Source organism: Typopeltis vanoorti, chromosome 7 (genome assembly GCF_054136105.1).
Source record: "Typopeltis vanoorti isolate ZY-2024b chromosome 7, IOZ_Tvanoo_1.0, whole genome shotgun sequence".
In the NCBI taxonomy this organism is placed as follows: Eukaryota; Metazoa; Arthropoda; class Arachnida; order Uropygi; family Thelyphonidae; genus Typopeltis; species Typopeltis vanoorti.
This window is the reverse complement of record NC_143555.1, coordinates 73,631,414-73,653,422: the sequence shown is the minus strand read 5'-3', so window position 1 is coordinate 73,653,422 and position 22,009 is coordinate 73,631,414. Positions and strand designations below refer to the sequence as shown.

Sequence of the window (22,009 nt, the reverse complement as noted above, 5' to 3'; positions counted from 1 at the left end):
TGAACAGGGAACCTGTGGAACAAGTAAAACATTTCAGCTACTTAGGCACGATTTTTACTGAAAGTGGTAAATTAAATATTGAAATAAACAACAGAATCAACAAAGCTGGAATGGTAGGCAGACAATTGAATAAATTCATATGGAATAAGAGAGAAATTAGTCGGAACACTAAATTAGCTGTATATAAGACAGTGTTCAAACCAGTTTTAACTTATGGATCTGAGAGCTGGGTCAGAAGTAAAACACTTGACCAAAGACTAGAGACCGCAGATATGAGAGTCCTGAGAAAGATTAGAGGCATGAACAGATGGCATCAATGTCAATATCATATTAAAAACGAGGATATTAGGAAAGAACTTGACATTGTTGGCATCCAGGCGTGCGTTAGCAGAGCTACTCTCAGGTGGTATGGTCACTTAAACAGAATGGGCGAGGAAAGATTAGCAAAAGAAGTGTTCTCTGCTAGGATGGTAGGAAAACGACCCAGAGGAAGACCAAGATATAGGTGGATTGATATGGTACAATGTACCTTAGACGATAGAAATATAAGATCTGATGATGATAATATTGGGGTCTTGACAAGTAATAGACTGGTTTGGAGGAAAATTGTAGATAGGAAGTTATTAATGATGTAAATTTTTCATGTGGTACTATCATATCATGTACACCCCCTTGAGGATTCATGTCAGGAATTTGATAATGATGATGATGGAAATATTCAGTTGTTTGCTGATGATGAAAAATTAGGTAGATTAATAGTTAATCAAGGTAATGTGGAGAGCTTAAGATGATTTAAATAGGCTGTGTGAGTTGTATGAGTATAGGAAAAAGACAATGAGTATAAGTTTAATGTGGAGAAATGTAAAGTTTATGCATTTTGGGATAAACAGATTACAAGCTGTGTATCACATTGATAGCATTGTACTCCAGGAAATAGATGAAGAGGAGAGGTTACAAGAAATTGTAACCTCTCCTTGTTGCCCAAAAAGTATATTTTCCCTAGTTGGAGGAAATGCCAACTAGACCTATAGTATTTTGCATGCATTTTGAATTTACAATTAGAATTGATTTACAATGACTGGCTTTGAAATGCTTGCTACATTACTTGGACTCAGTCCACATCATAGTTATCACCTCCTTTGCACAGCGACAGTAGTTTATGTAATGCTGCTATGCTGTCACTGAAGTGAATTCTGTACTCCTGATTTTATTTCCTGTGCACAAAAAAAAAAAAAAACAGAGAAACAATTAATGCATTTTGTCCTTCACTGTGAGTTGCACTTTTTTTTTTTTTTTTTTTTTTTTTTTTTTTTTTTTTTTACAGGAGGTGAGATTACTCTGTGGGTCGCTAAAGTTGAATAAATTTTTGCTTCTGTTAATGAAAATATATGTGCTTTATACATTTTATATAAATGAATAATGAATATTATGAGAACTTAAAACTTCAGTTTACATTGCTTTTCTACATAATATGCCATGTTGCATGTAATGTTTTTCTTTATTGAACAGACAGTCACATTTCCAATAACAGTGGTGGAAGTACAGAATCACTCAATTCACGTAGTTCAGTTCCTCCTCAAAGACCACCACCTCCTCACCAGAGTTATCCTAATTTATGGAAAGGTGAAGTAAGACATGGATCAGATACTTCCGAATCAGGTATGTATTTGTATACTAACTTTATCTGCTTTATCTTAATAGAATTACCATTGAGATTTTCTTTCTTGGAATCAAATGAAATAATCTTAAATCAATAACGCAGCATAAATATAAGTTTTTTTTAGTTGTTAAATTTCTCAGAAACTTGATAATTTTTAAAACAATAAATGATTAAGATATTCTGAAGTTTTCAAATTTGAGAGATTGTTTAGTCTTGCAATCTTCATAGACCGAATCTTCTTTTATGTTATTATTGTCTATTTCAAACTTATGAAAATGACTATCTGAAACAGAAACATTTAAAATTTATTTTTATTAATTTTTACCCTAAAAATTCAATATTTATCTTTATCTTATCTGTTGGTATCTTTCATTTGTGTTGCATATTATATGTTCTGAAGATATCATTATAGTTAACAAAATATTATCATTCATAATGTAGTATTAGTAGTACAGTCTGTGTCTGTTCCATTTATCATTATTATCATGTGACTTCCAAGCATTCCTCGTGGGAAGACACTAAGCTCTGAACAACCCACCTTCACCATTACTTAATACTCCATCAACACACAATGGAATCTGCTGCCAGCCAGTAATATATATATATATATATATATATATGTTTTTTAAATTTTGTGAGTTTTGGGACCAGTTTGCCTGGATGCAGGATGAAAAACCTGAGTTTCTTGGAGGAAACCTGACTACCTTTGTATGATATAGGTTAACTTATCTTCAGTTGAAAAAAGCTCATACAAATATTTCTCTTATCACAACAAGAATCAAACTGAGTGTTCATTTGCACTACAGAGGCTAAGTATTATGTCACAAAGACTTGTGTCTTCAAGTTGCAATGCCTGTATTTTGTTTCTTAATTTTTAAAATAAATAAACATTCCAGCCTGTTAACTGAGACTGGTCATTTTTTTAAACTGAAGCTGCCTCATTAGTTCCACCTTTTATTTATGGACTTGGTGCCATGCGTCTTCTATTCAGGGCTACTTAAAATATGATTTAATGTACTCACTTTGTAGAATGTTCGTATCTTGGCTGGAATAATGATGGTGTTCTGTAGTTGGAAATTCCATGTAGGATGTGAGGACATGTCAAAATTGGACGTGACCAATTTGTGTCTAACTTTCTGGAAACTTGGTTTTTCATCCGAATCGGGTAAATTGATTTATTGTTATATTATAAAATATAATAATGAAATTATTGTTATAGATAGAATTAACTGTCTTAGTAAAGCAGATATATAAGTTTAAGTACTGGTTATCACATATGCTATAGTTTTAATGGAAATGAAGTACAGCGTGAAGGAATGAAATGATAGTTTAATGCTTCCAGCATTTCATCTCTGTCACAGAGATCATCGAGGGTATTATGTAAGTGTACTTACTACAGTGTTACACTCTACCCTTTTACAGTACGAAAAATAAAATAGAAATGATTAGATTTAGAGCTGAATGCCTTCTGTGGATGTCACATGGTAGCTTTGGAAGGAAGGCACAAGTACAGATACACATCTTGGAAAGTTTCACAAATCCATATTTAGTTAGGTTGGAATGCTTCATAAGAGCAGTTGCAATGTTATGAAAGAAAGTGATTTTTTTTCTTCATTTGGTTTCTGTCAGTGGTATGCATGATATGTCTTTTAGACCTGACTGTTATTAATGGAGGTAGCAGATGTATTTTATTCGTGTGTGGAGGGGGAGAGTAGATAGGTAGATAGATGCAGATCAAGTTTCCAGTATAGCCCACAATTGACTAGCTTGTTGAGGAAAAGAACATTAGAGACTAAGAGGGAGAGGGTTAATCCTTATGCAAAAAGATAAGGTTGGCTAGCTTAGTATGGGAATAGGAATTTGAAAGTGTACAGAGATTATTTCATTAAAGCTTTTCCCCTTCATTTAGTATTCCAGAGACAGTGAACAATATCTTCCCAGAGCACATAATGATATTCTAAGGACTGGAGGTACTCAGTATGTTGAAAAATATCAATGTGAATACAACAGGCCTGGATGGCATGTCAGCTTGCATGCTATAAGAGCATGTAAGTGAATGGGCAGTGCCTCTGATGAAGCTGTTTAATCTAAGTCTCATCTCTATCAAGGTCCCAAGGGAGTGGAAAAAGGGTAAGATAGTTCCATTCTATAAAGGTGGCTCCAAGACAGAAGTAGCAAATCACAGACTGGTTAGTATCTCTGGAGTGGTGGTTAACATACTGGAAAAGTTGGTTAAAGTAAAATTCAGGAATGAGTGGATAGAAATATGATACTCAACATGGGGCAACATGGCTTTGTAAAAGGGAGGTACTGCCTCAGTAATTTATTCACATTTTATAATAAGGTGACAACAGAATTGGATAAAGAGAATAGATATGCTGTGATATTGCTGGACTTTGCAAAGGCATTTGACAGAATACCACATGGAAAATTGTTACATAAAATGGAGCAAATGGGAATAGATATGAGGTTGGTTACATGGATTTGAAATTCAGAGAACATATTGCAAGAGTTGACAAATTAGTTCACAGGATTACTTAGATGTCTAAGAACGCATTGGCAAGTAAAGGTAAGGAGGTTATTATCCCTTTTTATAAGGCTATGATGTGGCTGCATGTTGATTATTGTGCACAGATTTGGTCACATGTACACATAAGGCCTATTTGCTGTAGGCCTTATGTGTGATAGCGATATAAAATTAGTTAAGTAGGCTAAAGGAAATCCTGAAGTGAGTAAGACAGAATGATTATGAAAGCATATCTTTAGTCATTGCAAACTGTAGAAAAGGGAGAGAAGCAGAAGAAATAGTAAGTGATCACTTTGCAAGGGGTATATCATCCAGATGGAGATATTGCAGTTGCAATGTGACAGAGACTGATGTGAGAATTGAAGTAATAAACTAGTAGTACTTAGACTATTAAGAAATATCAATGTGAATAGAGTAGCGGATTTGAATTGCATGTCTTATGAGAATGTGCAAGAGAACTGGCAGTACATCTGACCAAGCTGATTAATCTAAGTCTTTGCTCTGCCAAAGTTCCAAGGGAGGAGAAAGAAGGCAAGATGTTCCATTACATAAATAGGAGGCTCCAATACAGACAACAAATTACAGACCAGTTAGTATCTCTGTAGTTGATGGTAATTAAGGTGTTGAAAAAGTTGGTTAAAAGTAGAATTCAAGAATGGGTTTATAGGAATATGACAATCTATAGTGGGCAAGCACAACTTTGTAAAAGGTAGATCCTGCCTTAGTAATTTATTTACATTTTATAAAGGTTGGTTGATTGGTAGGGCCTCTGCTACTAATGGCTCATGCAAAAAAAAAAGTTAAGCAAGTTTGAGCGTGGTTTAGTAGTTGGAAGGGAAACAATTGTTCGATACTGTTGGCACACTCTCCCTTGATGAGTCTTTTGACTCCCTGGTGGTATTACATAATAATAATAATAGATTGACAGCTGAATTGATTGAGTGAAATTACTAACCGTAATACTGCATGGAGAACTAAGTTGGAAAAAATGGGAATGGATATGAAGCTGATAGCATGAATGGGGGTGGCTAACAGACTACTGTTGCATCAGATAATAGTATTTGGTGGACTGGAAACCAGAATAATAGTATGTGGTGGACCAAAATCCAGGAAAATGCTGGTGACTAGTGAGGTGCCTCAAGGTTCTGTATAATGGGCCCACTATTTAATTTGTATATTAATGTGCAAAACTGGGGCAGGCAGTAATTAATAAAGGTTAATAGTTAATAACAAGGGTTAGAGATCCTGAAGGATGAGTTAAATAAATTGACATTTTGGGCAATTTAATTGTTGTCAGTTTAATGTTGCAAAATGTAAGGTAATGCATTTTGGAATGAAAATATTACATACTGTATAAAATTGGTGTTACTGGAATGCACGAAATTGATGAGATTAGGGATGGATGGAGTTGAAGTTCATAAGGCATATTGTAAAAAATTAGCAAAATGGCTCAAAGAATTACTTGAATGTTGAACATGTTTACAAGTAGATAAATGAAAGTTATTATTCCACTGAATTATAAGTCTATGAGAAGGACACATAAGTGACTTTAATTATCATTAAGGCATTTAATTATAATAATTCATAGGGATAATAATATGTATACACAGTAGTCAATTCTTGACAACTGTGCACAGATTTAGTCACTATGGTTTTTCTTGGGATGAGGAAGTTGATATTCCTGTAGAATGCTTCCTATGAGAATAGATTGAAGGTATGCAGGTTGCAAGGTTTAGTTGACAGGCAGAAAAGAAGGAACATAATATAAACTTATAAGTTTCTAAAGGGTTTCTCTAAGATTGATACAGAATTTTTTTTTTTTTTTTTTTTTTTTTTTTTTTTGATACATGACAGATAAAGACAGAACTAAGGATCACCCCAGTTACATAAAAGTTGTGGTTAGAATGGGTGTCCAGACTAGATTTTTTTGTTTTGAAAGTGGTGAGAATGGAGTTCAAGGGATATTTGGGAGTGTTCTGACAATGACTAAGTTTACAGAGAAGTGTGATAGATGTCATATATATAATGGTTAGCATGAGTCTTGAAGTTACCCATGTAGTATCAGATTATCCCGAAAGTAATGTCATTTTTAGCATTAAGTTTTGAAAAGATATGAAAGATAAATCACTTGCTAATTTAATCAAGTATATATTCTCCATTTGAATCAATAATGCTCTTCCAATATTGCGAAAACTTCATAATGCCATTTCTATAGAATTCAGGAGGTTTGGAGACAAAGAAGTCACATTGGCTCAATTTCAGTGCCTCTGATGTATTGTATTATTTTTCATTAATTAAATGTTGCCAACTTCAAAATAAGTGGTAATCTGAAGGTGCAAGATTAGGAGAACACAGAGGATGTGGAAGCTTTTCCCAGCCGAGTTCCTCAATCTTGGTACAGATGATTCTTGCACTATGATGGCATGCGTTATCATGGTGAAAAACTGCACCCTTTCGATTGATCAGAGAACACCTCTTTTCTTTCAGTTTTTCATTCAGTTGATCGAATTATTCACAGTATACTTCAGTTGCGATTGTTTAGTTTTGTAGCAAGAGTTCGAAGTGTATAATACCAGCCATATCTCACCAAACACTTAACAAAACATTCTGAGGGTGAAGGTGTTGTTTTAGGTTGAGGTTTAACCTGTTCCCCTGAATGAAACCACTGCCTTCATTGCTTAACATTGTTGTAAAGTATCCACTTTTCATCACCGGTAACTACACAACTCAAAAATGGAGATTGAACCTCTCAAGAATGAAGAGCAGAGGTTGATGCACTCTCTTTGATTGTTTGTCAGTTCATGCTGAAATATTTCCTCTGCATCAGTTTTTTAAAACCTTCTTAAAATTAGCTCAAACTATCATTATAGAAAGCATTCCATAGATCACTAACCATCTGGATTACTCACCTCTGAATCCTCTGTACCACTTTCTCATCCCCAAGAAACCCAGATGACCAGACCTGAGCACAGTAATTGATGTAGACTTATCAGTATAGTATAGTCTTCAGCTTCATCAATGTAGTACAGAGTTTGTAATTTTTTCATCTCAGAATGCATAATTTTACAGGTTTCCAAATTAAACTAATATCCATTCACTCTTATCCATATTATCAGCCTATTTAAATCACATGCAAGCTCTCTACATTTCCCTGATTAAATATTATGCATTATTTTGCATCATTAGCAAACAATTGAATATTTCCCTACAAATCATTTCTGATATCATTTAAGCATAAATTAAACAGTGATGATATAAGTACAGAGACTTGGGGTACTCTGCTGATCACCTGCTTACTCATGGATTCTACTATTCTATATACTGCACTTTTGGTTTCTGTCCATCAACTACCCTCGTATATCAATCCCTGTTTATTCCAGTGATCATAACAGTTCTGTTATCTTGTTACAGTATTATGGTCTTGGTATCTTATCAAATGCCTTTGCAAAATCCAGCAATATCATCACATTGTCATTCTCTTTATCCAACTCAGCTGTCACTCTATTATGAAAAATTTGTGAAATACTTAGGTATAGCTTATCCATAACAAAGCTCTGTAGCCCCCCCCCCTCCATAAGGTATCATATTCGTATCTACCTATTCCTTTTCTCCATACCTTCATCACTGCTTCTAAGATATGGTGTATAATTTATGGCTGCAGTCTTATTGTTATCATCAGACTTCCATGAAGTCAAGACTTCATGGGAGCTCTCCCCATGCACACAGCTTATCATATCTTGACTTAAATGCATTAACCGTCTCTGAACTCACCATCCATTCCAGGGGTGGCCTCTTGTTCTTCCCCTGTCTCCAGCACCATTCTGTGAAAAATCTCATCCACGTTAATCTGGTAATAAATCCCTTACAAATTTATGTCTTGCTCATGTCCTCCCACCCTCCCCCTCCTCCTCCTATTCCCTCAATCTGTCTCTATTCCAGAGATCAGGAACTGACTAAGCCAGTCTTCTCTGAATCCTCTCCAGCAACTCATGATCCTTTGAAAATCAGGCAGTCGACATTTATTTCCCACTCGACCTAAATTCTTGTCTCCTATATAAGCCTTGGTTCTCCCAAAGATGTGCCAAGGCTGTACAAAGAAGTCAGACGTGCCATCACTGGCTTGCATCCAAAACTCTATCTTCCTATACAGCCTACACTAAAGCCCCAGAATAGCTGCAAGAAAATTATCACCACATTGAAAACTGATTTTAATGCCTTCAGGACTAGGAGATTTTTTCGTATCATTCCAATTGTTCTGAAAGGTCTGTGCCTCAGAACTGACTCCCATTTTATGCTGCCTATTTATACTTTCTTATTCCACAAGTATCTATCCTGAAGTCTGGAAACTAGCCCATATACAATCTATTCCTAAGAAAGGAATAGAACAAATCTTTACCTTCAACCTACCATCCAATTTTTCTTACCTCAATTCTTTCTAAAGTAATGGAAAGCACCATCAATGGCTAACTCCTACACTACCTTGAGGATTTTGTTACTGCCGATCAACAGATCTACTAACTTACATCACTCATCTTTGGACAAACACCTTGGAAAGGTTTGGTGAATCTCAAGTGGTTGCTGTTGATATCTCCAAGGCTTTTGACTGAGTTTGGCAACTAAGGCCTATTAGGAAAACTCCCATCATTCGGTCTGCCCACTGACTTCTGCAGTTGGGTAGCCAGCTTTCTGGTCAGATGCGCACTTCTAGTGATGGTAGATGGCTCCTTATCTTTTATCTATACAACCAATGATGAGGTCTCAGAAGACTCCTCTGGGACCTTACTCTCTTCCTTCTATACATAATGATCTACTCTAGCTGACTGCCAATCCAGTACACAGTTTTGCTGATGACAGCACATTACACTCCTTTTCATTTGACAGCCCTGCAAAGCACAAATCACCACATCCTCTAGAAATCTAACCTCTACTTCCTTATAGTCTAGTCTTCAAAGCATTCATCAATGGGGGGTTTGGATAACATTATCAACTTCAATGCCAGCAAGACACAGCTTCTCATTATTTCCCACAAAAAATTCTTCCAATCTTATCCTTGGCAGTACATAAATTCAAGTCTATTCAAGATGAGATTCACCTTCTTGGAATAACTCTAACCTCTAATCTCTCTTGGCACAAGCATAAAAAATTAGGCTTTCTCTTTTGCTCAGGCATTACTTTAATTCTGAACAGCTCTTAATCCTATATAAATCACAAATCTGTTCGACTATTGAATACTTCTCTCATATCTAGGTTGTGCCCCTAAGAGCTCTAAGAAAGAACAGTGAGATTGATGACTCATTTCTCACTGATACACTCCACTCACTTTCGCACAGGCATTCAGTATCCACAACCTTCATCTTCTATAAATACTTCTGTAGTCTCTGTTCATCAGAGTTGGCATCAGTAATTCAGCCATCCAATTGCAGTTCAACTCCAAACCCACAGAACAAATTTTTCCTCTTCATTTGTCCCTTCCACTGCTGTCCTCTGGAACAGTCTTCCACCACGTATTTCCCAAGGAAAACAACCCACAGCTTTTCAAATCAAATGTAAATAAGTTCCTTATTGCCTATCTCTGGTACTAATGTACTGTAGCTTGATCAGCCTCTTGTGGATGGGCTTCATAAAAACACTAATATGCTTTCGTCATCTTCCATGGACTGCTTACATCCTTCTTTTGCAGGTTCTTATGCTATGCAATCCCAACCCAATTGGAAGCAGCATGAAGTCCCTCATAATAAGTACTTGATCTGCACTTATGCTAATTTGCTGATGCATGTCTTCACATAATCCCTTTAGCCTATAGCAGCAAACAACTGTATGTTTTGTCCTATCGGCCCCTCTGTCTCACACAAGATGGCCTCAAATGAACTGCCATTAACTATCAGTTAGTGCTGTCTTCTAATCTCCTGCTTGCTTTTGCCTGCCACAATTCATGTGCTATCATCACCAGTACCCCCCCCTCCCCCCCATTCTGTACCTATAGTATTTTCATAAAAATACTATATCTACTGTCAGCCAACTTTCCCTAATGCCTATAACGTTTAATGAGGTTGCACCAACAAATGCAAAAACTTCTCTTCTCACATATTCCCGATGCTTTTGGCATTAGTATATATATATAACTCCTTAGCCCTTAAACTACCTTTACACATATCACCCCCATACGAAATGTCCCAGGATGTATAACATGATGGTGCCATGTGTGGGCAAGAGGCTAGAAAGAAAGAAGAAAGGAATTTGTTGGTGTGTTTCTTGAAGGCCTGAGGACCATAATCTATTCCAAATAGCAGAGACACAGGGAATGAAAGCAGAGAATGAAAAGTTGATTTGATGAGTCCAGAGTTGAACTGTATAAAGGTGTTACTAGCAGCAACACGTTTGTACACGATTGGAAGGAAGTGGAAGGACCACAGTGGCCAACTCAGTGGAACAGTACCCGTGGACATACCTATATGAGAAAAAAGACACAATATGACAACAATATGTCCGTGGGATACTCTCTTGCTGCATTGGAGGGAGTCAGCAAGGGAGGACCACCACCTAAATTAATTGCTCATTTCTGAATACAATCAAACACTTCGGTGGTAGTCCCAGGTGCATACTTTCAAAATTATGAGAACAGTATTCTGTTCTAAGGTCAGACTGATCAGAGCGCTGTAAATTGTCAGGAATCAAGCACAACAGAATCACTGTCTGGAACAAAACAGAATATCGAGCCCTTGGAGGTAAAAAGAGGCTATGAATCTGATGAGCTCGTGCCAAGATGGGCCAAATGTGAGAGTCGGTCCAAGAAGAAAAAATTGATCCTGATTAGCAAGCAGAATATTTCCAGAAGTGAGGGAGGGTGAAGCATGGTCTCTCCTTAAAATAAGATAGGACTGTGTTTCGATGGCATTAAAGTTCACCAAGTTATCCTCACCCTGCTTGAGAATGACAGGATCAGTGTTAAGGCATTATTAAAGAAGATCTTGAAGCACTAATTACCTGAGTATGACACAGTCTAGAAAATGATAAAAAGGAGTGGAGAGTGCTATCATCAGCAAAGCTGCAAGCAGGACTAGATATCATAGAGAGAGAGAGAAAAGATTGCTGATACACAGGAGGAAGAGAATAGATGATACACAGAGGCCTGAGGAACATTAAGTATTGTCTACTTCCATTTAGTTTTGTCACTTGAAAGACTATATATTCCATGTTTTTAGGTCATTCTCACTACCCATTCACTTCACAGGTGCACAATACACACACACACACACACACACACACACACACACACACACACACACACACACACACACACACACACACACACACACACACATCGACCCTAGCAGTTATAATTTTCATGACTTTGTACAACCACTGTTTTGTTGAGCAGTGTTTTCTTGAGACACCTAACTCAGAATCTGTAAGTCTACAAATTGTACTCCAGTCTTTCTGCATAACCTACACACTGATTCATTTGCAACCATTGCCCTCCTCTTCCTCAGGTCACCTGTATAATAGCAGTATTTTTCAAGTGATCAATACCAAACCAAGATATTTTATTCTTTCACTTAACTTTTGCATCCTAAGAGATTGAAAAATTAATACAATTAATATTTGCACCAGGGTAAACACGATTTAGTCACACTCTAATTGGTACTCTTCTCATCATGGAACCACCATAAAAATATTTCTCCTTAGGTTCTTTCTCTCGCTCAGTCATACATTCCTGTTTCTTATTTCCCATCTCTTATTATTTTAAATTCTTGTTAGCTCTGCCTGTCACTGCAGTTGTTGGATTTCATGTGTCTGTCTCAAGAAAGCCTTCATGTAAACATGCTATTTCATTTCATGAGGTCATCTTTATTTTTCTGACTTTCCACCACTGCACTTTCAACAAAGTTGCCAACACCAATATTTTCCCAACTTATAATATAGTTCTTGGTTTAATTCTTTCATAATATCTTCGTTTCTTTTGTGATCAAATAGGGTATACTTTGCAGTTTTTCTCATAAACTTCATTTCTGCTGTTATTAATCTTTGTTTGTCTTTTTGTTTTATTGTCCAGATTTCGCTTCCATACATTAAGACCGGTAGGGCTAATGTATTGTATACTTTTAGCCTGGTTTGTTTTTGAACTAGGTTTGGTTTAAATATAGAGTTAATTACTCATTTTATTTTTAAATATTTTGCAATTTTTATGTTTATATCTTTTTCATTTTCATAAGTGATCATACATCCTAGGTAGTTAAATGAATTCACCTGTTCTAAGATCTTGTTATCTAATACTATTTTAGTTCTTGCTGGATCTTGTCCTTTAAAGGCCATAGTTTTTGATTTTTCTGTTGATATTATCATACCATAATCTTTGGATATCTCATTTAGATTTAAAATAGCTTTCTGTAAGTTATCTTCAGAATTTGTAATTATTATTTGGTCGTCTGCAAAGAGGAGAGTGTTTAAGTTAACTGTAGCTGAAAGTTTAATTCCTTGATGTAAATTATTATTTCATTTAAGTAGATATTAAAAAGAGTTGCTGAGAGGGGACATCCCTGTCGGACACCTTAGTTTATCTCTCTTGTATATGATAGCTCATGATTTAATCTTATTTGTATTTGATTATTTTCATATATACTTGTGACAGCTTTTAGGATATTATTTGGTATTTGTCTTTCTTTTAATATGTTAAATAATATGTTTCTTTTAACTTTGTCAAATGCTTTTTCAAAGTCAATAAATGCAATATGTGTTTCTAAATTATATTCTCTTCTTTTCTCTATTATTAATTTTAGGCAGAAGGCTGGGTCTATACATGATCGTCCTTTTCTAAATCCGTTTTGTACCTCTAGAATAAAGTTTTCGGAATATTTCATTAGTTTGTTATTTAAGATTCTGCTGTATATTTTGTAACATGAATTTAGTATACTGATACCTCTATAGTTTTTAGGGTCATCTCTATTACTTTTCTTAAAGATAGGAATCACAATTGCTTTTTTCCATTCTATTGGGGGGATACCAGTTGAGTAAATTTTATTTAAAAATAATAAGAGTCTTCCTTTGAATCTTGTTCCTGCGTATTTATATAGTTCTGAACCTAGCTTATCTTCTCCAGGTGATTTTCCATTTCTTGTTTCTTTCAGGCTGATTTCTAATTTTTCTTCAGTTATTTCCTTTTCATTTTCGTTAATTGTTTGCCAGTTGTCTTTTTTTAAAATATTTGTCTGTCCACAGTTCTGTGTAGTAATTTAGAAATTCTTCTAATTTCAATTCAGTGTTTAATTTTATGTTTTCTTTGGTATCTGCATTGAGGTGTTTCAAAATCTTATATACATTGGGTCTTATTTTATATAAATCATGTTCTAAATTAGAAACAAATTTATTCCATGATTCTCTATGTCTTTTTCTGACTTCTCTTTTAGCTATGGCTCTTATTCTTTTATATTTTATTTCATCTTCTAATCTTTTACTGCTTAACCATTTGTGATAGGCTTCTTTTTTCTTTTTGATTATTTCTTTGATTGTATCATCCCAGATCTTCAGTTTTTTTCTTTTATTGAATTTTTTGGTCTTTCCTAAGCCATTAGGAAAAAGAAAACCAGGACGTCCTCTTAAACGATTCAATGATGACTTCTAAGGCCGGAACAGGCCATACTAGGCCTAAATCCTTGATACGTATGATGATGATGATAATATAGTCTATTATGTGTTTACTATTCCCACACAAGATTAACAAGATTATCATCATCATCATCATCAAATTCCTTCCATGTACTGACCTTAAAGGGTGCACACTATGATAGTACTACATGAAAAAAATAACATCATTATTAACTTCCCATCTACAATTTTCCTCCAAATCAGTCTGTTACTTGTCAAGACTCCAACTTTATCAGATCTTATATTTCTGTCGTCTAAGGCATTTTGGACTGTATCAATTCACCTATATCTTGGTCTTCCTCTGGGTCGTTTTCCTGCCAACCTAGCAGAGAACACTTGTTTTGCCAATCTTTCCTTTCTGTTTAAGTGACCATACCAACTGAGAATAGCTCTGCTAATTCATTCCTGGATGCTGAAAATGTCAAGTTCTTTCCTAATATCCTCGTTTTTAATATGATATTACCATTGATGCCATTTGTTCACACCTCTAATCTTTCTCAGGACTCTCATATCTGCGGTCTCTAGTCTTTGGTCAAGTGTTTTACTCCTGACCCAGCTCTCAGATCCATAAGTTAAAACTGGTTTGAACACTCTCTTGTATACAGCTATTTTAGTGTTCCAACTAATTTCTCTCTTATTCCATATGAATTTATTCAATTGTCTGCCTACCATTTTCAGTAAAAATCGTGCCTAAGTAGCTGAAATGTTTTACTTGTTCCACAGGTTCCCCGTTCACAACACAGTTGACATTTTCAGCAATTCTATCTATTTTCATTGTCTTTGTCTTTTTAATGCTGACCTTCATACCATATCTATTACAACAGTTATTCAATTTAGTCAGGGAATCTTGCAAATTTGTAGCGGATTTATTTAGAAGTATAACATCGTCTGCATAAAGCAAAGAGCTGAGATTAACATATACAATTTTGATATCAGGTTTAATACCACTTTCCTTCATAATGTGATCCATGTAGATAATGAATAACAGAGGGGGATAATGTACATTCTTGTGTCACACCAGATTTAACATTAAACCATCTTCTTGTACTTCCTTCAATTCTAACTGCTGACTTACAACTCAAATAAAGACTAAGTATTGCTTGATATAATGCCCCATTGACACCATATAACTGTAGTGTATTGAATAGTTTCTCTCTTGGCACCTTGTCATATGCCTTTTCCAGATCGACAAAACTTAAATATAGATCTTTGTTATATTCCCATGCTTCTCAGCTATTTGTCGTAAAGTGAAGATCTGATCCTGACAGCCTCTATTTGGCCTGAATCCTGCTTGTTCTTCACCAAGCTTTTCTTCCACAATTCTTCTCTACCATTTCTCAAGTATACTTGCATAGATCTTGCCAGGAACTCTGTAGAGAAATACCTCTGTAATTCTCAAATTCAGTTTTATTTCCCTTTTTTATATATGGGTACTATTAGAGCTCTACTCCAATCATCGGGAATTCGTCCCTCTGTCCAGGCTTTCTGAACTATGCAGTGCAGCCACTGTAAGACTTTTGTACCACCATACTTCAGCATTTCTGGAATATCATCTACTCCTGCTGCCTTTCCACATTTCAAGCCTTTGATGGCTTTTCCTACTTCAAGTATGGATATGTATTCCTGACTGTATTCCTGTTGAGTGTTTTTTACCACTGTGCTGTAACTGCTTGTTTCATTTAGCAATTTTTTGAAGTAATTACTCCATACTTCAAGGATATCTTTTTCTCCTGTTTTCATGTCACCTTTATCATCTCTAACTCCTTTTACAACACTCTTTCCTCCATTTATTCAACAACCTCCAGAATATCTTACCACCTTTTTGATATTTATTTTCTATGTTCTTGCCAAAGTCCTCCCATGACTTTTGTTTAGCTAGTTTTACACAGTGTTTAGCATTCTTGCATTTGTCTCTATATTCTCTAAGAGCACAAGCTGACTTATTTGACAGGAACTTTTGATATGCTTTCTTCTTTTCCTTCACTGCCTCTTTAACTTCCTGTGTCCACCAGGGAGTTCTGATTTTTCTATCCTTACAGACAACCTCACCACATGCCTCTCTGGCTGAATCAATCAGTGTTTTCTTGAAGGCTTTCCGCTGAATCTCCAAGGTTTGGTTCCTGTTCTCAAACTCTTTCATTTTTTCTTCAATAATCTTTGTGTATGTTAGTCTATTGTATACATCTGAAAGCTGCTCAACTTTTATTCACTTTAAAACTTTCTTACATGTTATTCTTTTCAATATGAAATTCAATTTTATCCTCCTCAAAACAAAATAGTAATCGATTCCAATTTCAAATCCTCTGTACACCCTGGTGTCCTGCACTAAGGAGAAAACATCACTATCAACAGTAACATAGTCAATGAGACTTTTCTTATTCCTTGCCTCTTCTGTCCATGTGAATTTGTGCACATTTTTATGTTGGAACATGGTGTTAGTAATAACCAATCCATATCCTGAGCAGAAATGCAACAGGTATTTGCCATTATTATTAACTTTGCTCTTTTCTCCAAATTTTCCAAAAATATTTTGTGTCTGACAATCATTTCTACTCTGCTATTTAGATCCCTAACAAGGACCAACTTTTCCTTTTTCATTGTGTCAGTTGCTTTTTCTAAAGCCTCAAAAAATTCCTCCACTTCTACCTCGGTAGAACCTTCTGTGGGACTATATGCACAAATAAGTCTCATTATCCAGCTCCCCATTCTCATATTTGCCCACATCACTCTACTTGAAACTGACTGCCATTCAAGAAGATTAGCCTCGTATTTTGTGTTGAATAGTATGGTTACTCCTTTGCCTTGATTGTCATTGCTTGAATATAACATTTTGTATTTATTGCTCAGAAAGATCTCACCAGATTTTGTCTTTTTTGTTTCAGTCACCCCTCTTATGTCGATCTGGTACTTATCTAATTTTTGAGCAAGCTCCATTTCTTTACCATTCAGGCTTCTAATGTTGATAGTACTGATCTTTAACTCTGGTGATATTGAGTTGGGGTGTGCTTCCAGATTTGTTCCAGTAGCTGACATTTTGCTGTTCGCCCTGGTTCCCTGGCGAAAACAATGGGGGGCCCTTGTTTAACCGGACGATGACCCAGCTGCATGAAATTTTGTCATGTTGTACCATCATTTTCTATATTGGTTTAAGCCAATAAGAATACAATTTGATCGGCTAAATCCAAAATTGCCACCCCATCCTCGTTCGTTCATTATCCAGGTAGATACCCAACAGGGTGCACCACGAGAAGGTGAGGATTGGACATTAGGTCAGAAGCCCTGGTCGGTTCTCTGCATTCCTTTAAAGGCTATGTGGAGGTCCCCCTCTCAGTTATACAGCTTTGACCCCCCCCCTTAAGCATTCCACATACAAGATTAAGATGACATTATTATTTATATTTTATATTATGTGAATGTGAAGCACAAGTAGTAGTAATTATTTTCAATAATAAATAATTTACAATCGTTAATTAATTTTTTTTTTTGGCAAGAATATAGAAAATAAATATCAAGAAGGTGGAAAAATATTCTGGAGGTTGTTACAGAAACTTAGGAATGGAGGAAAGAGTGCTGTAAAAGGAGTTAGAGATGATAAAGGTGACATGAAAACAGGAGAAAAAGATATCCTTGAAGTATAGAGTATTTACTTTGAAAAACTGCTAAATGAAACAAGCAGTGAGAGCACAGTGGTAAAAAACACTCAACAGGAATACAGTCAGGAATACATATCCATACTTGAAGTAGGAAAAGCCATCAAAGGTTTGAAATGTGGAAAGGCAGCAGGAGTAGATGATATTCCAGAAATGCTGAAGTATGGTGGTACAAAAGTCTTACAGTGGCTGCGCTGCATAGTTCAGAAAGCCTGGACAGAGGGACGAATTCCCGATGATTGGAGTAGAGCTCTAATAGTACCAATATAAAAAAGGGAAATAAAACTGAATTTGAGAATTACAGAGGTATTTCTCTACTGAGTTCCTGGCAAGATCTATGCAAGTATACTTGAGAAACGGTTGAGAAGAATTGTGGAAGAAAAGCTTGGTGAAGAACAAGCAGGATTCAGGCCAAATAGAGGCTGTCAGGATCAGATCTTCACTTTACGACAAACAGCTGAGAAAGCATGGGAATATTACAAAGATCTATATTTAAGTTTTGTCGATCTGGAAAAGGCATATGACAAGGTGCCAAGAGAGAAACTATTCAATACACTACAGTTATATGGTGTCAATGGGGCATTATATCAAGCAATACTTAGTCTTTATTTGAGTTGTAAGTCAGCAGTTAGAATTGAAGGAAGTACAAGAAGATGGCTTAATGTTAAATCTGGTGTGAGACAAGGATGTACATTATCCCCTCTGTTATTCATTATCTATATGGATCACATTATGAAGGAAAGTGGTATTAAACCTGATATCAAAATTGTATATGTTAATCTCAGCTCTTTGCTTTATGCGGACGATGTTATACTTCTAAATAAATCTGCTACAAATTTGCAAGATTCCCTGACTAAATTGAATAATGTTGTAATAGATATGGCATGAAGGTCAGCATTAAAAAGACAAAGACAATGAAAATAGGCAGAATCATTGAAAATGTCAACTGTGTTGTGAATGGAGAACCTGTGGAACAAGTAAAACATTTCAGCTACTTAGGCACGATTTTTACTGAGGGTGCTAAATTAAATAAAGAAATAGACAACAGAATCAGCAAAGCTGGTATGGTGGGAAGTCAATTGAATAAATTCATATGGAATAAGAGAGAAATTAGTCAGAACACTAAATTAGCTGTATACAAGACAGTGTTCAAACCAGTTTTAACTTATGGATCTGAGAGCTGGGTCAGAAGTAAAACACTTGACCAAAGACTAGAGACTGCAGATATGAGAGTCCTGAGAAAGATTAGAGGTGTGAACAGATGGCATCAATGGCAATATCATATTAAAAATGAGGATATTAGGAAAGAACTTGACATTGTCAGCATCCAGGAATGCGTTAGCAGAGTTAATCTCAGGTGGTATGGTCACTTAAATAGAATGGGAGAGGAAAGATTAGCAAAACAAGTGTTCTCTGCCAGGTTGGCAGGAAAACGACCCAGAGGAAGACCAAGATATAGGTGGATTGATACGGTACAAAGTGCCTTAGACGATAGAAATATAAGATCTGATAATGTTGGAGTCTTGAAAAGTAACAGACTGATTTGGAGGAAAATTGTAGATAGGAAGTTAGTAATGATGTAATTTTTTCATGTAGTACTGTCATATCGTGTACACCCCTTGAGGGTACATGGCAGGAATTTGATGATGATGATAATTGATTTTCAAGTTAGCCACAGATATGAAACAACTTATAGGTGATGGAGCGTCAGGTTATAATTGCCTGATATCTTTCAGTTTTGTAAGCAAGAGAGCGTGTCCGGTTTCATTATTTCTCTCAGATTCATTGCTGATTATATGAGAGACTATTCTTTCATGGCTAATTAAAAAGCAAATTGGATGATAATTAAGGAGTTTTCATTCTCATTAATATCTAGCAATTAGTAATATTCAGCATTATAAATAAATTAAGCAATATAATTAAAAAATAATCTGACTAGATAGAAATTTAAAATCTAACTCTAAATGCTGTGAAGCCCCCCCCCCCCGCCTCCTCCAAATGAGTTATGAATCTTTCATGCCTCTTCCGATGGCCCTCCATTCATTACATGTGTATTGATTTCAAATTTTTTGTATAAGGAAAAAAAGTTCCTTATTTTTATAGTTTGCACATCATCATCATCATCATCATCATCAAATTCCTGCCATGTACCCTCAAGGGGTGTACAGGATATGACAGTACTACATGAAAAAATTACATCATTACTAACTTCCTATCTACAATTTTCCTCCAAATCAGTCTGTTACTTGTCAAGACTCCAACATTATCAGATCTTATATTTCTATCGTCTAAGGCACTTTGTACCGTATCAATCCACCTATATCTTGGTCTTCCTCTGGGTCGTTTTCCTGCCAACCTGGCAGAGAACTCTTGTTTTGCTAATCTTTCCTCTCCCATTCTATTTCAATGACCATACCACCTGAGATTAGCTCTGCTAATGCATTCCTGGATGCTGACAATGTCAAGTTCTTTCTTAATATCCTCATTTTTAATATAATATTGCCATTGATGCCACATGTTCACGCCTCTAATCTTTCTCAGGACTCTCATATCTGCAGTCTCTAGTCTTTGGTCAAGTATTTTACTTCTGACCCAGCTCTCAGATCCATAAGTTAAAACTGGTTTGAACACTGTCTTGTATACAGCTAATTTAGTGTTCCGACTAATTTCTCTCTTATTCCATATGAATTTATTCAATTTACTTCCCACCATACCAGCTTTGCTGATTCTGTTGTCTATTTCTATATTTAATTTACCATCTTCAGTAAAAATTGTGCCTAAGTAGCTGAAATGTTTTACTTGTTCCACAGGTTCTCCATTCACAACACAGTTGACATTTTCAATGATTCTGCCTATTTTCATTGTCTTTGTCTTTTTATTGCTGATCTTCATACCATATCTATTACAACATTATTCAATTTAGTCAGGGAAACTTGCAAATTTGTAGCAGATTTATTTAGAAGTATAACATCGTCCGCATAAAGCAAAGAGCTGATATTAACATCTCCAATTTTGATATCAAGTATAATACCACTTTCCTTCATAATGTGATCCATATAGATAATGAATAACAGAGGGGATAATGTACATCCTTGTCTAACACCAGATTTAACATTAAGCCATCTTCCTGTACTTCCTTCAATTCTAACTGCTGACTTACAACTCAAATAAAGACTAAGTATTGCTTGATATAATACCCCATTGACACTATATAACTGCAGCGTATTGAATAGCTTCTCTCTTGGCACCTTGTCCTATGCCTTTTCCATATCGACAAAACGTAAATACAGATATTTGTTATATTCCCATGCTTTCTCAACTATTTGTCGTAAAGTGAAGATCTGATCCTGACAGCCTCTGTTTGGCCTGAATCCAGCTTGTTCTTCACCCAGCTTTTCTTCCACAATTCTTCTCAACCGTTTCTCAAGTATACTTGCAGCATAGATCATGCCAGGAACACTCAGTAGGGAAATACCTCTGTAATTCTCACATTCAGTTTTATTTCCCTTTTTATATATGGGTACTATGAGAGTTCTACTCCAATCATAGGGAATTCGTCCCTCTGTCCAGGCTTTCTGAACTATGCAGTGCAGCCACCGTAAGACTTTTATACTACCATACTTCAGCATTTCTGGTCGAATATCATCTACTCCAGCTGCCTTTCCACATTCTCACATTCAAGCCTTTGATGGCTTTTTCTACTTCAAGTATGGATATGTATTTCTGACTACATGCCTGGTCAGTGTTTTTTACCACTGTGCTGTCATCACTGCTTGTTTCATTTAGCAGTTTTTCAAAGTAATTACTCCATACTTCAAGGATATCTTTTTTTGCTGTTTTCATGTCACCTTTATCATCTCTAACTCCTTTTACAGCACTCTTTCCTCCATTCCTAAGTTTCTGTAACAACCTCCAGAATATTTTGCCACCTTCTTGATATTTATTTTCTATATTCTTGCCAAAGTCCTCCCATGACTTTTGTTTAGCTAGTTTTACACACTGTTTAGCTTTCTTACATTTGTCTCTGTATTCTGTAAGAGACAAAGCTGACTTATTTGCCAGGAACTTTTGATATGCTTTCTTCTTTTCCTTCACTGCCTCTTTAACTTCCTGTGTCCACCAGGGAGTTCTGATTTTTTTTATCCTTGCACACAACCTCACCACATGCCTCTCTGGCAGAATCAATCAATGTTTTCTTCAGAGTTTGCCACTGAATCTCCAAGGTTTGATACCTGTTCTCAAATTCTTTCATTTTCTTTTCAACAATCTTTCTGTATTTTAGTCTACAGTTCACATCTGAGAGCTGCTCAACTTTTATTCGATTTAAAACTTTCTTACATGTTATTCTTTTCAATATGAAATTCAATTTTATCCTGCTCAAGACTAAATAGTGATCACTTCCAATTTCAAATCCTCTGTACACTCTGGTGTCCTGCACCAGCGAGAAAACATCACTATCAACAATAACATAGTCAATGAGACTTTTCTTATTCCTAGGCTCTTCTCTCCATGTGAATTTGTGGACATTTT

General features: G+C 35.8%; 1 protein-coding gene across 2 annotated transcripts in view; it reads left to right on the top strand.

Moving 5' to 3' along the window:
* Graf (GTPase regulator associated with FAK) overlaps positions 1–22,009 on the top strand; it is a 573,290-nt gene that overhangs the window by 506,526 nt on the left and 44,755 nt on the right. For both annotated transcript variants that reach the window (XM_090395958.1, XM_090395957.1), the window contains one exon: positions 1,510–1,659. In XM_090395958.1, coding sequence (XP_090252084.1) covers positions 1,510–1,659 — 150 coding nt within the window. The remainder of the gene's footprint in view (positions 1–1,509; positions 1,660–22,009) is intronic.